Raw genomic sequence first — 15,327 nt, forward strand, 5'->3', positions numbered from 1 at the left:
GCACAGAGATAGTAAACAGTACATATGAAGGGGGTGTTGTCACTGGGGGAAAAAGGATGTGACCTGTCCTTGAAACCTTCTAATATCTAACACATACGAAAATCTTGTAGGCAGTTTGCAATACTAAAACAAGAGAGTTCAAAATGAACTCTCCTTCCTTTAAGATTTTGCTTCATAACACTTAACAATCTACTCAGTTACCTGAGGTAATTATTTGCACTATTTTCTCTATGAAAATGAGGCCAAAGAGGGGATTTCTGCCCTGACCTCAGGGTACCTGAGTTCCAAGTCAAGATTGAGGAAGGTTCATCCTCTATAGCCCAGGTGTCTCAGCAGACGCTCGCCCCTCACATGCCGTGTTTCCAACATTCCTGGGAGCATTAAACTCCTTTTTTAAATCTCCACAAGAACCTGTGTAGAAAATCAACAAACTATACTCCAGATATTCAAAACGTACATGAAATGTAATGCTATTTTCCTACTTAAACCCCTTCAGATTATGATAAAACATATTTTGTAAGGGCAGACTGTACAGTGACCACATACCAAGTTGTGGATCACGTTTCTTCCTATTTATTACCCGTTAGTCTTAGCTGCAAGTGAGGGAGAGCACTGACTTAGAAAAAACTTCAGACAGGTTTTCAGACACCTTTCACTATTTTGTATGAGATTTTATGTAACTCATCTTCATCAGCTGCATTCAGCATCACGCTCCTCAATGCAGTGTTCAGCTCAGAAGTTGTAGAGATGCTCAGCTTGTGTGAAGGGAGGCTCGTGGCTCCTTAATCTCTTACAGAAAGCATCCTGAAGTGAAAGAGCCCAAAGTTTTTGGCAGGCCCCAGATCTGGCACAGCTCTTGCAGCTGAATACCCAGCAGCTCCAGCTTCTACAAGCATCCTCTAAAAGGGACTTAGCTGTGCCTGGGATGTAATATGTTAGTCACAAACCACAGCTTTTCTTTTTTTCCAATAAGCTTACAGATCTCTTAAAAGACAACACATACTCATCCTTCGCTTACTAAGTTCTAAGTTTGTTTTGAACAAAGATTGTCGTTTAATCCAGCTTTACAAATACTTTTGTGCCATGGGCAGTTTAGCTCAGGGTGGCAGCATACAGTGAAAACAGAAATAAAAACAGAACCCCTTGTGCCGTATCTGAGAAAAATCTACCTAAAGCATGCGTTTCTTACAATCTGTTTTTTAAGACTGAGACGTGGTAGAAATCACAGAGGTATTTCTCCCTTTCAGTGACTCCTGTTACCACACTTTGCTTTGAATTCTTTGTAACATATTCCTATTAGTCTACTCCCTATTCTTTCCTTTCTCTTCGACATCCATACATAAGCTTTGCTTCTTCTGTTAAATGTAAAACATGACATTTATATGGATGAATTGAGGCTCAGCAGATCAATGCTAAAAATGGGATTCTTTGCGGTTTTACTGATACGGAAGAGAGAAGATGTGAAGGAATATGCTCTTTGCTTTCCTCAGGATGGGGAGTACTGGGCACTCAGAACTTCCTCACCCTCTCTCTGGGGGTGTTGGGCTGCCTGTGGCCAGCTTACCCGTGAACTTAGACAGCTCTCTGCCCACCAACATGGGACATGCCACCCTTCAATGTACTGGTCTCAGGATCTTCATAAGCAGAGGCCACAGAAGAGAAAATATTGAATATTCTGAATATTGAATAAGAACATAATGTATGTGCCCTTTAGTTGACTAGCTGAGTAATCTCACATTCCTCCTCTATCCCTTCATTTGGAGGCATTCTAGGGGATTTTGGAACTTCTACAAGATTATAGTGTACTGTAATGCAGTTTCACCATCTAGCTGTCACAGAGAAGTTGATTTAAACTCCAAAGAAGGTTGATGCGAGTAGAACTGTGTACTTGTGCAGGATACGGACTAGCTATTATTGCAAATGGAAGACTGTTATTTATCCCTCAGAATATCACGCTGCAGTCAGGGGTTGTGAGTTTTGCTACAATGTTATAATGATGATTCAAATTCTAAACAAAGGGAGTATTATCTGGCATAAAACATACATCACTTTGTTATTTCAGACTTCTCCTGAGCAATATCACTCAGTATCACCTGAGATCACATGGGACTGTGTGATTTAAAGAAAGAAACTTATAATTCAATAAGGATTCAGTGCAAATTGTTTCTATTTAATCTCTACTAGTTGCCAATAAGGGCAAAAGATTTTTCATGGCTAGCCATGAAAAAGTAAATGTTAAATGTTTCTTAAAGTGGTTGGGTCATATTCTTTTTTTTTTTCTTTTCTTTCTTTTTCTTTTTTGTGACATTAGCATAACTATGGAACAATTGTCAAGTCAGTGGAGTTACTTCGGATGTTCATCAGTGTTTCAGTAGAGTTCGAGACAGTTTTTCATCTTGGGTGTTCAAGCAAAATGACAGTAAATCACAGTCATTTAACGGTAATCTGCTCTTCTGTTCTAACATGTATTGCTCAGTGTAGGCAACCACCATGCTGCATCGTTTTATCAACAGGAAGCTAAAATTCAATTGACAGAGATAAATGTCATATTTATTTGCAAGAGTGCAGGCACTGTAAAAGACGAGGGTGGTTGAACAGCATCGTTGTCTTATCCTGGAGTCATACCAGCAATGTTAGTGCAAAGGGGAGGGCTTAACACTACCTGTCCACCCAGTAATCAGTTGCTTCTTACAGAAGCAACATTTTAGTGTGCACTGATGTTTTATTCTTTGCACTCTGAGTTGCAAAGTAAGATAAGTCCCATAATATCACCTTGGGCCACTTTTATACAGATAAAGCAGAACTGTAGATGGAATTAGGCCTCCAAGGGTATTTTAAACTCTTTGCCCTACACTCATAGAATATTTACAACTACACATGAATTCAATTCATGTCTTTCAAAAGAGATGCATCATTTTCACTGCAAATCCTTATTTCAAGGGCATTGCTTATCACCCTGGATTTGTGTAAGTGGAAGAGGGAGTAAAAAAACCTCCATCTTTCTCTAGATCAATACAGTTCTCATTTCAAATAGATGGCTTTTATCATCATGTATTTCTTGGAAAATAGAGGGATAACTGACTGGTAGAGAAAAAAAATTGTAAAAGTATATATTAATATTTGTAAAATAAATATTTGTTTTTGAAAAATGTATATATTTTTATTATATACAGGCACTATATTGATGGGCTAAACAACACTAATTCTTTGCACTGTGATGTTACTGAAAGGGAAAGTTTAGGTTTTCTGAGGAAGAGGTGACTAAGATACTTTACCAGAGACCTGGCTCAGTCCCCTGCTCTGCTGTAGGCCACCTGAATAACTTTGGACATGAGTGACTTAGAGACAAAAAATGAAGCACTGAAGAGTAATATAAAGGTGATAGAAGATAAAGATTAGCCATATATGAAGAAAGCAAATGCTATGCAGTATTTTATGATTAAAAAAAATACAAACCATTAGGTTATTTTAAGAAGCTTGGATGGTTGGATCTAGCAGCATGAAAGCTGAGTGCAGATGATAGCTATCTTAAATCACACATCAGCAGTAGGGAAGGAAGAAAATAGGTCAGGCTCACAAACAAGTGTTCATAAAAGAGTCTGACGACTTGTACAGCACATCTAATTCCTGCCTGTCATTTCTGCTCTGTCTGTCATTTCTGGTTATTTAATTAGCATGCTGCAACAAATTTTGTTCAAATATCATGCAGAAATTTCTTTTTCTCCTCCACATACTAATTGGAGATTTTTTTTTTTTTTTGTCGTTGTTTCTTATTATCATAGAGGGTTTGGTGATTTGATACATCACTAGTTTGCATCTTTTACAGTCAAGTTTCCTATGCAGGAAAACTGCAAAGTTTTTGCAGTACTGTTCTAATTTATAAATGCTATTTTGTTTAGGCGTAAGTGATTACACAAGATACAAAGGAGAGTCCAGGTTGCTGCTCATCAGGGTTTCTTTCTGTCAGAGATAAGAATAGTGTATATTTGCCTAGAACAAGGTCATAAAAACACTATGACACTTGTAAGGTTATATTAGGATATCCACCTCTTCAGAAAAGAGCAGGAACAAAGTCATAAGGAAAATTTAAGACACAGCTGAGCCTAAAGATCCAGTGTGCGTTAGTGACCTCTTGATTTTGAATTTTGGAGAGGAAATGCTATTCCAAAAGAAGGTAACTTTTAGGAAACCAGTGACCAGGACACTGTCACATCTAATAAAGTCATTAATGTGTTGATCTGAATGCATAGAGATGAGTCTGGTTCTTCATATTTTTCATCTCTTCTGATAACACACTAACTCTTTCACAGGCTTCATACTGTATTTGTACTTAAAATTCAATTATAAAAATCTAGTTAGCATGTGAAACGCTAATATGTATGCTTACGTATTTAAAGAGGAGCAAACATTTCATTCACTTGAAGTTTGCTTTGGGAAGACTGGAGGAATACCCACGTTCAAACACATTCAAAGGAACAAATTTAAGCAGAAGGAACTTAAATCGTCCTCTTGAATACTTAGAAATTCATGTCAAGTTTTTACTTTTCTGCTGCAACATGCCTAAATGAGAATGACTTTCTGGTTTTACAAACAGCATGTACTCTTTTTGCAGATGTACAGGGGCAGAGAACCTCCACACTAGATCAGATATGGCTTTGGACTAGCAATTGTTAGTTTGTAAGCCCGTTACACCGTTACCATGTCAAAAATCTCATCTCCCTCTCTGCTTTCTGTGTCTGTTCCCAGCTCTGATTTATGCTACTCTCCCCAGTATTACCATGTCACACTCAGCATTATCTGATGAAGCCTGAACTTGAGCTCTTGTCTCCTACATAAAATAAAGGCCTACTGTGTAACATCTCCATCTCTTATGATGCTACTCCCTTCTGTTCTGTTTTTACACTCAGTGGCTAATGTTGAAACTAGAGATGGGGTTTGCCAGTACCCCTTGCAGAGAGGGTGGTTGCATGTGTCTGTAGTGACTGAACTTCGATCAGGATTAGAGGGAGGGGTGTTCTCCAAGGATCTCTATCAGGATGGGCTTGCAGAGGCTTCCCTGGCACCAGGACAGCCCCCATCACTCCCATTGAGGTGGATGGGCTACTAGGTCTGATTAAGGAGAAGGCAGTGAAATTTCCAGGCCCAGAATGGCATCACCATGATAAAGAGATTGTATCCAAGGCCCCTTAAGGGTAACGGCTAAGGAGGCAGAGGAGATGGACTAAGAATCAGTTTTTATGCAGCTCTTGATGTTTGAGGGCAGGTGAGAACTAAGATCTACATTAGGGTATATCTACCTGGAGCAATGCAAACTAAATATTTTCTGTGGCTGTACCTCAAGCTGCTGCTGTTTGTCAGCTCAGGCTTCAACACAGAAGACAACTGAAATATTTACCAGTGTAGAAAACATTTATCATTAGCTGCCAAAAATGACTACTGATGAGCAAAGCTGATTTCTGTCTGCCCAAATTAAGGGACAGAGTCACTCAAATTCTGCAGCTGCCTTGTAATACCACTAATGAACTTGCTTATCCATTTCAGCTAGGTCTGAGGATGTTCTGCATCACTCAAAAAGGAGCTTGACTCTATCAGTAAATCTAGTCTTTTGTTTCCACCTAAGAGAATTTACAGTAAGTGAAAATATAATGGGGAACCTGCATTCTTTATATATTTTCTTGCAGATGTGACTTTTCCTTGTAAATGGCAAAACTTATGTTTTCCATAAAGTCTGTGACAGCTTTGCTTTTCCAGGATGCTTGGTGCTTTGACATCTTCCATCAGCTAGCCAGCTTGGAATTGGTAACACAGACATTTTGAAGAAGGTTTCCATAAACAGTAAAAGCCTTACATACCGCAACAGTAAGCGTTACTTTGGTTTGAAGTAATCGAAATAAAATGGCCTAAGATACCTGATAAGGTGTGGAAAAACTTTTAAAGGAACAAAGGTGAGAACAGGAAAGAAAGGAAACAAATATCTCCTGATATAGAGCAAAAGGAATGGAGTATAATCCCAGTTAGAAGATAGTCTCTAAAATAGCTGCCAAACCTTTTTCTAGAATTAAAACCAGTGGCACTACTAGCACTGTGCTAAAACCAGGTTGCAAGTGGAACAAAAAACAGAGCATGATGAGATGGGCCAGGGAGAGTGCAGTTTTAGAGACCAGGAAAGCGAAGGTTGAATTGCTAACCACTCGAGCAGTAACTCAGCCTTCAGGATCTTTGTTTGCCATTCTTATACACATGCAAATAGAAAGACTGGTGCATATATTTCTGTTAAATCCAGGTTTCTGGAACCTTAGTTCTCTAAGCACTCACAAATATTGTTAGGAATAAATTTCAGAGAACACACCCCTATATGTTTTAAATGCCTCGTTTGTGTATTTGCTCTGCTTACTGGTCATCATTTCACTGAACAGTGCCTGTACTTAATTTTGTTTGTTGTTGGAAGTTTTCATCTAGAGGATATGATCTCAAGCTACTGTTACAGTTGTAAGGCTCTTCCCAGCCCTAAATCATTCCTGCACTGATGCGTCACATCTCTCTCCTCCGTTTATGGTATGCAAATCTCATCTCTGCTTCACATATGCTTTTGTTGGCTTAGCATACTCACATCCCAGTCTTATCTCATTTGCGTTCATTTTTATAGGTCATCTACTTACAATTAGCGTGTGAGGATGGTATTTTACGAGGAAGCCTGAAAGGCTTTACTGGCCTAAGGCTTGCCAAGAGGAGGTGTAGGTGTCTGGTGCTGTGCATGCACTTTCACACCCAGCTTCTGGTTCAAACACCTGCTATGCAGAAAGCCTGAAGAAATTATAGTTCTGTCTTTGAGATTTTCTTCCAACACTCTTAGGAAAACTACTTTGCTGTAAAATTGTGTGGAAAGAAAAACAGTTCTGTTCAATCTACTTCTCTGCAAAGTCCATATTTTTTAATACAGTATAGTGGCCTACCTATATCTATAAATTTATAGTTTTAGGAAAAAATAACCTCCTTTTCTTCTTAAAGACAACCTTGAACTCTGGGATATTTTGTTCCTACCCTATTTTATTTTTCTTAATTAGTAGCTGATGAAACCACCATGTGGTTCTGCAGTTATCACCTGAGGGAGATCACACCTCATTCACTGAAGGTATTTTAAGGAATATTTGAGTTTCCGTATTTTCCAGGTACAAATTTTTTTTTATTGTCCCTGATTCTCTTCTCTGCAGTATTATGTGGTACATGATAGTGCAGCAAATAGGAAGGAGGCAGCTGGGCAATAGGAAGCCCTTTGACAAAGCAAGCTGAAAGAAATATTCCTTTCCAAAGCCTGTAAGCTTTTTTTTTTCTTTCCACATTGATCACATAAGCAGAGGGAGGAAGAGGGGAATAAAAGGGTTTATTTATTGGTTATTGCTAGTTATTAATTCTGAATTGCTTTATTAGTAATTTTCTGCTGTTTGCGCATATTTTTGTTCTGATGCTAGAGTGTATTTTCTTCAGCATATTGCCTTTTTCCAAAACTCATCTAAAACACTGGCTGTATCACTTTGGCTTATATCAAAACCAAAGATTTTTGTGCTTTTCCATTAGTTACAACTAATTAATATCTCCTTACTTGATACTGCCACGCTAGCCCTAGGCTTGCAGGGTCTTGTCAGGAACAAAAGGTTGGATGCAAGTTTTAATCTCATCTACGGATTTTTCCTCAAAAAACTTTCACAAGTTTCTGAAAAATCTTTAATCCAAAATACTTTCAACTTTTTTCAAAGGAAAATAGTGTCACTGTGCTAAATTCACAGGCTGGTAAATCTTACAGCAAGATGACGACTTATGGGAGGATAAAGAGGTTCCGTTCTAAAATGATCATAAAAGATAAGGGAAAGTGGATGATCAGGGTGGTACAACTGGCACAAATAAGAAATCCTCCTTTTTGCCTCAACCAAAAGATTCCATCCTAACTCACAATTTATTACATAAATAAATATTGTCTATATATCCTTTTTGAAAGCACTTCAGCCTGTCCACTGTTATTTGGCCAATGAAGCACAGAAGAACTAGGAAGAAAAAGGAATTTATGGAATAGTTTTCTAGTATAGAAAATATTAGTTAACCTTTATAAGAACAAGCAGTATTATTCTTTACTCCATCCTGTGGATGGGAAAGCAAAGGTTACCAAACTTACATGTATAGCATGGACCAGGGGAGGTGTTTGTGGGACACATGTACCAAGCATTCAGTCAGGACCCAACAAGAATCTTTCACCCCTAACCCTCACCTACAGGTCTCATTATCAGCAGTCAATAAATCATAGCTTTGTCATTAGTTCTGTCATTAGCCCCTGGAGATAACTTTCTATTCTCTTTCTTTTTAAGGATTGGCTTAGTCTATGTCTGATAATTTACAGAAAAACCTCATTCTGTTCCTATACTAATTTAACAAATAGACTAGTTCAACTCACAGAAATGGAGAGTCGTGCCAGCATGTTTCCTGAATTGCTCTCTGAGAAGGAAGACGAGTAGAGGCACTGTAAATTTAATTATGATTCTGTCCAGTGTTATGCTCTGAAATTTTGCTTTTATGTCAAACAGTTGGCTTCGCAGGAAGTACTGAGATAAAAAGGATAAAATCCTGTTCCATTAATCTACAATTTATACAGAAAAAATTATCAGGTAAATTTGTATATATTTTAGAGACTTACAAGAGTTAAAAGGCAGCATTAATGAAGAAACATGTTCAGAAAAAGAAATCATAGCCCTAGTACAGAATAAGACAATGAAAAATAGAACTAAATACACTTTGAGCTGCAGAAAAAAAAGCATAGATGAGAAACCTCAGTTCTCTAAAGATCTAGACCAGAAACCACAGCAGACATAATGAGCATGTGTTGTTTTGTGGTAGTTTTTTTTTTTTTTTTTTTTTTAATGTGATTTTACAGGACATATTTAGTTGAAAAATCTCCCAATGAGATGACAGTCACTGTATATTTGTTACTGAAATAATCAAGAACAGGATATTTTATTCTAGTTCTTCCCATATCTGAAAGCTGTTGGCAAATTGGTAGGTTATTAGAAACCTAACTGGTTTTAACAAAGTCATCTTTTCTTGCCTTAAAGTTAATGGCTACAACTGAAATTTGACTAGTGAACTTTCACTCCACATCAAGTTTTGTGGGGGTTTTCTTGTTTGTTTTTTCCTTTTCATCATCGAGCATCTTTTTTCTAGGCAGAGAAAAAAAAATCAGTATAATAAAATAGGGTTTTTTTCATTTCAGGATGTTGTCCTGCTGACTTCATTGAATTCAGCACTTCTGTCAGCACCAGTGACAAAGACTGATAAGTCACTAAGCAAACTGTATTAGCAGCTACAGTCTCTGTATACTTATTCAAGAGAACTATATGCTTGCTCTACTGTCAAGACATCCCTAAAATGTTTAGATTTAGCATTTCTCGTTATCCTAATACAATAGTTTCAACTCTAACTAACCAACCTGAAGTCGTCCCTAGGCATACAAAATAGACTTATAAAATTAGTCTATTAATATACGGTATCATAGCTGACAGCATTTTCTTTCACAGAGGAAGCTATTATCTCAGTTGAGAGAATATATGTATGGTTTAATACAGTTCTTTATTTCATATGGGGGCTAAGAGACAGAGATGACAAAAATTTCAGAGTCACTAGGAGCAAGAGAAGCAAAAAACTATAACTGGCCCCTGGACTAAGACAATCACAGCTGAAAGACAACTGAAAATCTACACAGCAACACATTGTCAATTAGCATTACTACAGGGAACAATATTTTATGTACTAATATTAATAGCACTTTCCATTAAAAATCATCTCACTAGTTTTGTGGTCCTGCCAGTCAGCCTGAGTAGAGATAGCAGATTTTGGTATTAAGTAATTTCTCCTGTAAAAAGTATTCACTGCTCATATTGAGTCTCCACCACATGCTTTTAGAACGCTTGTCTCTTTTTTACAGACTAAAAGCATGAGATCTAGTTTCACGTTTCGTCATATTATTTGGAGTTCCCTACAGAGCTGCATCTCTAAGCCTCATCTCCAGACAGAAGACATCAGACTGCAGGGATCACATGTTCTTAATATGCAAAAGCATAAAATATTCAACATATTTTTAAAATTCTAAATTTTGAATGTTTAAAATACCAATCATTTTCCAGCAATCTAAGCTACTTTCTGGAATCCAATTCCAAGCTCCATCATTTTTCTTTGACAGAGAACATAAAAGACCTCTAGTACTGAAAGCAGTAGAGCCACAAAAATCTGAAATGTGGCTCAATCGGTGCTTGGGAGGCAGAGGGCTCCCAGTTAAGAGCGTATCTGTTAATTTTAATGTTTCAGCAAGCATGGAGGCATCCATACTTGGTGTCACTAGAATTCCAGGCAATAACTGACTTGTAGCAAACAGCAAGCCAGATACTCTCAAAAATATTTATGTACGGCCTCCCCTTTAGTGGCATAATTCCCGATACAAAAAGACTCTTGATGGCTGCGCTCAGAGGTGGGATATAGGAGATAACCCCTGGCAACTGCAGCGGTTTCTTTCTGTGGTAAAACATTCATTCTGTTTTTCCACTACATTTTTCATATTCTTTAGCTGTTGGTGTGCTTTCAGCGCTGTTTATGAAGGGTTACATCAAGAAGGGAATACAAGGTGTTTTATGACAAGATAGCGGCTGTGGATATGATTTGTATCACCCATTTGAGCCTCAGCCATAAAGTTGCACTTTTTATCAGGCATACTTGTGATTATTTAACTGCTCTGAAGACATATGGTCAATAAATAATTCAAAGTTATCTATCTTCCTTGCAGATTTCTTACACAACTACCACCTTTTAATATTTAGTTGGCCTGGAAACAGTATGCTTTACTACACTTCTAATATAAAAGTGTTTACTGACTGGCAGCAAACCATTGATTTCCAAGGTGATACTCTGAAAATAAACTGTTTTTCCCCTCAGTCTATCTGCTATTAGTGTAGAGAAGCCTTGTTTTGTAATGGGAGTCCCTAAGAAAGTCTATTTTAAAATTATTGATTTCAATATGATAACAATGTGATTGAATTAAATATTCTCTTTTCTCTTCCTTTTCCCTATCCCTTTGTTTTTTTTCAGCTCTATATCCATTTACAGTCCCAAGGAAAATCCTAATGCATTTGATGCCGCTGCTTTCTTCCAATCAGTGGGAAATTTTCTGGGGATCTTTGCTGGATCATTTGCCATGGGCTCCTCTTACGCTGTTGTCACAGCTTTAATATCCTTTATTGTTTGTTTTCAGAGAGAAAAATCTATGCATGTTGAAAAGGTTTTGTGGTAGAGACTGACTATCTTTACTTTGAGCTTGAACTTCTGCACTACGGATTCGAGGCTTTGCAAATAATCAGATCATAAATTGACAGGAAATTTAATCTGTCTGAATTCATAAAGAACTTAAATACCTCTAGCTCCAAATTTTATGCAAATCTCACATTATTAGGCAAGACTGTTCTTTATTTTACTGTTTGTAAATAATGACATTTGTGTACATGTGTTTTGAGGTTAAAACCTGAATGGTGTATCTGTCTTATTTATGAGCTACAGGTTAACAGCATTTATACTAAATAACTATGCTATTACTATAGTACTATACTATATATCCTAAAACCCAGGGCAAGCCACAAATCAAGCCAGTCAGTTTATCTGTTGCCCTGCAGTTTCTGTTGCATTTCAGAGATCTTTGTGCAGAATACTGCTTAGAAGAGCAGTTTTCCTCCTCCTGGCATTCTTGTAAGTGTTAAACAAAATGCCAGTCAGTGCAAAACTGGGCAAAATGAGTTAACCAGTTTTATTAGTATGATGTGCTTGAGAGTCTAAAGCACCAATTATATTCCTAACAATAATTTCAATAATTCCAGGCTACAGAATTGAACTGATACCACTTGGCCAAAATAATAAAGACCTTTGATTTTTTTTTTTTTTTTTTTTTTTTTTTTTTGAATGCTATTTTCACCTTTCTTTTGATACCAGGTGCATGTGTATAATTCAGTTACCTGCAGCAGTAAATAGGCAGGAATACCTCATGTAAACAAATGCTGGGAAAAGAAAATAAAATCCAGACAATTATTAGGCATTAGCCCAAAAAACACAACAGTACATGCATAGCTCTAAATGGCTCTAGTTCTACAGACTTGTAGAATTCACCCATTTAAAACCTACAATGGATTTTTATCTTTGTTTGTAATAATTTAGCAGCTGTGCAGCTTTTATTTGCATAGATGTATCCTGGGGGGGGAGTTCTCTTTCTATCATCAGGTTGGGGGCAATTTTAGCTTACAAAATAGTTGCTTTTCCTTAGTTATTGTTCAGCACTTGACAAAATTTACAAAGCTGTGCGAGTTCCCCATGTTGGAGACAGGTCTGTTTTTCCTCCTCTCTTGGAGTGCCTTCTTATCAGCAGAAGCTGCCGGTCTTACAGGTAAGTGTTGCATTTTAATGGATAAAAGGAGCTTTACAACATAGTTCTAGTAGGGAAAAATGCCACTTTCTGGCATTTCTAGTGTGGAAAACCAGCCTTATTTTGGGGTTGATATCTTATTTAAAGCTTCTAAAAGCTAGTTGCTGTTATGGAAATACTGTCACCTTTAAGAACAAATCTGTAGCAACATTGAGTATTTCTTCCAGACAAAGGTCTAGATCAGGCTGAAGTGCTCAGTCTTTGATTTTCCTTTACGCCTATATAGTCCCTCTAACATTAGTCCCTGTGTTCAACTATGGAATCAGGAGCTCGTACACTGAGCCTAACTCTACGTTATCTGTCCACCTGTACGACCAAAGATGAATGCAAGTATGAGGAGCAAAATACACAGCGCTATGGGACTGCGTGCTCCTCTCCACGCATTGCACTGCCATCCCTCCCCCTTTTCCCCAGCCACCAGTGACCAAACAGAGGACAAGCTCAGCATCGGAGTAGGCTACAGCCGCCTCCAGATTTTTCTGGAAAAAAAAATAGTTGTTCTGTTCAGGGCAGCTATATAAACACAATTTGGAGCAGGATAGTCATGCCAGAGCAACAGGTGGGAAGTCACATATGAGCCGATGGTTTCTTCATCAACACTAAGAAAGGAATCGTGCACTCGCACTCCAAGTACACGCGCAGGGACTGCTCTGCTTTCTCGCACATAAAGAGGCCACAGAATTTTAGGCAAAGCCTGGAAATGGTTAGAGTTTACCCAGATAATAACGTACTGTAACCTGTTAGTGTGATTTGAAAGAAAAAGACTTGCTAATAGTTTGTTTGAAAAACTGTTTAAGAACTAAGTTTAACTTAAGCATTAGTGTTGAAAAGTCTTCCAGGCCAAAGAAGCTGAGGGAAATCCTGGCCCCTCTGAAGCTAACAGATACATTTCTACTGACTTTGACAGAGCCATCATATTACCTTTTTTCAATATTAGCCACACAATCAAATGATTTTTTGAATGAGTATTAACATCTGCATCTTCAGACATCTTTGCCTTGTATAATGTATAATTTTCTGTCCTCCTTCATGCTAAAATCTTCAGGACAATGAATAACAAGAGCAGAGCAAGAGTTGAACAGAAGGGTCATTATATTACATGAAGAAAAATCAGATATCAATTGGAATAAAATTCCATTTTTTTGGTCTTTAAATATAAAGGCTCTTAAAATATGACATCATTCTTTGCTTACTACATAAAAACAGTAGCAAAGAAACGTAACTGTTAAACATTTGCCTTCAAGAGGAGGCAATTACTTCCCAAGCCAGTGACTTCCAAAAAAAGGCTGTTTTAAAATACTTTCCAGCTAAGAACAAGGATGTTGTGTTTCATCCAGGAACAAATGCAAAATAGGTAAGTTATATATTATATCCCAAAAGTGAGTTTGGAAGGGAAAAACTAATATGTCCTCTCAGTGCTTCAGGCATTGCAGCACCAGAGGCAGTTTCCATTTTCTGGGAAAAGAAACAGACTGCCTATCCAGACAAAAATAATTGGCATATGTCTTCTTTGCATACTGGGACTGTAGTGACAAACACTGTGCCCTCTCCCATTAGTCACTGTGAGGAGTGTTTCATATTTTTTTCTTTTATAATGTATAAGATAGCTGAAAAAGAAGTCTCAATTATTGAACAGCACAGATGGATTTTATTGTCATCATGGTAGGCTACTTTAAACGGCCAGAAAGGGAGTGGTAAACAAAGTTAAGATCCAATTAAAGGGAAAAAAAAGAAAAAAAAACAGAAAACTGCAGTGAAATTAAGCTATTTCTTATAAATAAGAAATTGTTATAGACATATTAAGCAAAAATTGCTCTGCCCACACACAAATTGCAAGGAAAACATATCGAGTCACTTTAGATCTGTCATTAGCCTTTTTTTGGTAAGTGTGTTCTGAGTTTCAGATGGAAATCATTTAATTAGTGTTCTGAGGAGGGAAAATTTAATCTTGAAAAATTTATCAGCAGGATTGAGCCTTTGTCTTTTAGTTTCTGTGAAGGGGTTTTTTCAGAAGTTGTTAGGGTAAAAAACCTCATGGAGCCTTTCTTGTAGCTTCAGAAGTTCAAAGCAATGTTTTCTAAATACAGAGGCTTTATTAGTATTTTTGACATTATACTTTTGAATGGATATTTTCAGTTGTTTGGTTTAATCAGTTTTGATGTTCTTTTCATCTTATCTCAATCTCATCTGAAATAGCTCTAACACTCCTCCTTTCAAAGTATGATTTTAAACTTCCCATTCAGCACTAAAATTACTATGTTGGTTAATGTATTTTCAGTTGACTTTGCTTCTGCTGGAGGTATAGATTTCAAAGATAGCTTTGATTTCTCATAGAAATGAGAGTGGAATCTGTGTAAAATGCAGTTAATGTGCGCAGTCTCCAAAGCAAGCGATGCACGAAGCACCTGCTGCAGAAAGCATGGGGAGCCTGGGGGAAGCTCATCCTCCTGCAGAACACACCCAACTCTTCACCCATTCACTACTATCTTCAGTCTTTTTCAGCTTACTTGCTTTGTTTTTTACCTTACTTAATGTGTAAATCATCTGATTTTTCCAATCAAGTGTGTCTGCCCTTAAAAACAATCATTAGAACTAGACAGCATCACAACCATGCTGTGACCGCTATGGGTGGACCAGTCCATTCAATAAACTGAATTCCTAGTTTAAAGTCTTTGATTTCAATAGATTTGTTTCAAAAATTAACTTGATCTATGGTACATTTATGTTACTGTCTTCCTGCTCCTCAGATATTTTTTCCTCTGTTCATTCCTTCAAATGAACTTCAAAGGACTAACAATAGACATTAGTATTTCCCTGTAGCTATTAAA

At 37.4% G+C, this 15,327-nt stretch overlaps 1 protein-coding gene across 1 annotated transcript in view; it reads left to right on the plus strand.

Annotated features, from left to right (window-relative positions):
• Positions 1-15,327, plus strand: part of SLC9A9 (solute carrier family 9 member A9) — a 205,712-nt gene that overhangs the window by 72,205 nt on the left and 118,180 nt on the right. Inside the window, exons 7-8 of the mRNA XM_062582591.1 lie at positions 11,122-11,260; positions 12,355-12,460. Coding sequence (XP_062438575.1) covers positions 11,122-11,260; positions 12,355-12,460 — 245 coding nt within the window. The remainder of the gene's footprint in view (positions 1-11,121; positions 11,261-12,354; positions 12,461-15,327) is intronic.

The sequence above is a fragment of the Rhea pennata genome, chromosome 9, assembly GCF_028389875.1.
Source record: "Rhea pennata isolate bPtePen1 chromosome 9, bPtePen1.pri, whole genome shotgun sequence".
NCBI classification, from domain to species: domain Eukaryota; kingdom Metazoa; phylum Chordata; class Aves; order Rheiformes; family Rheidae; genus Rhea; species Rhea pennata.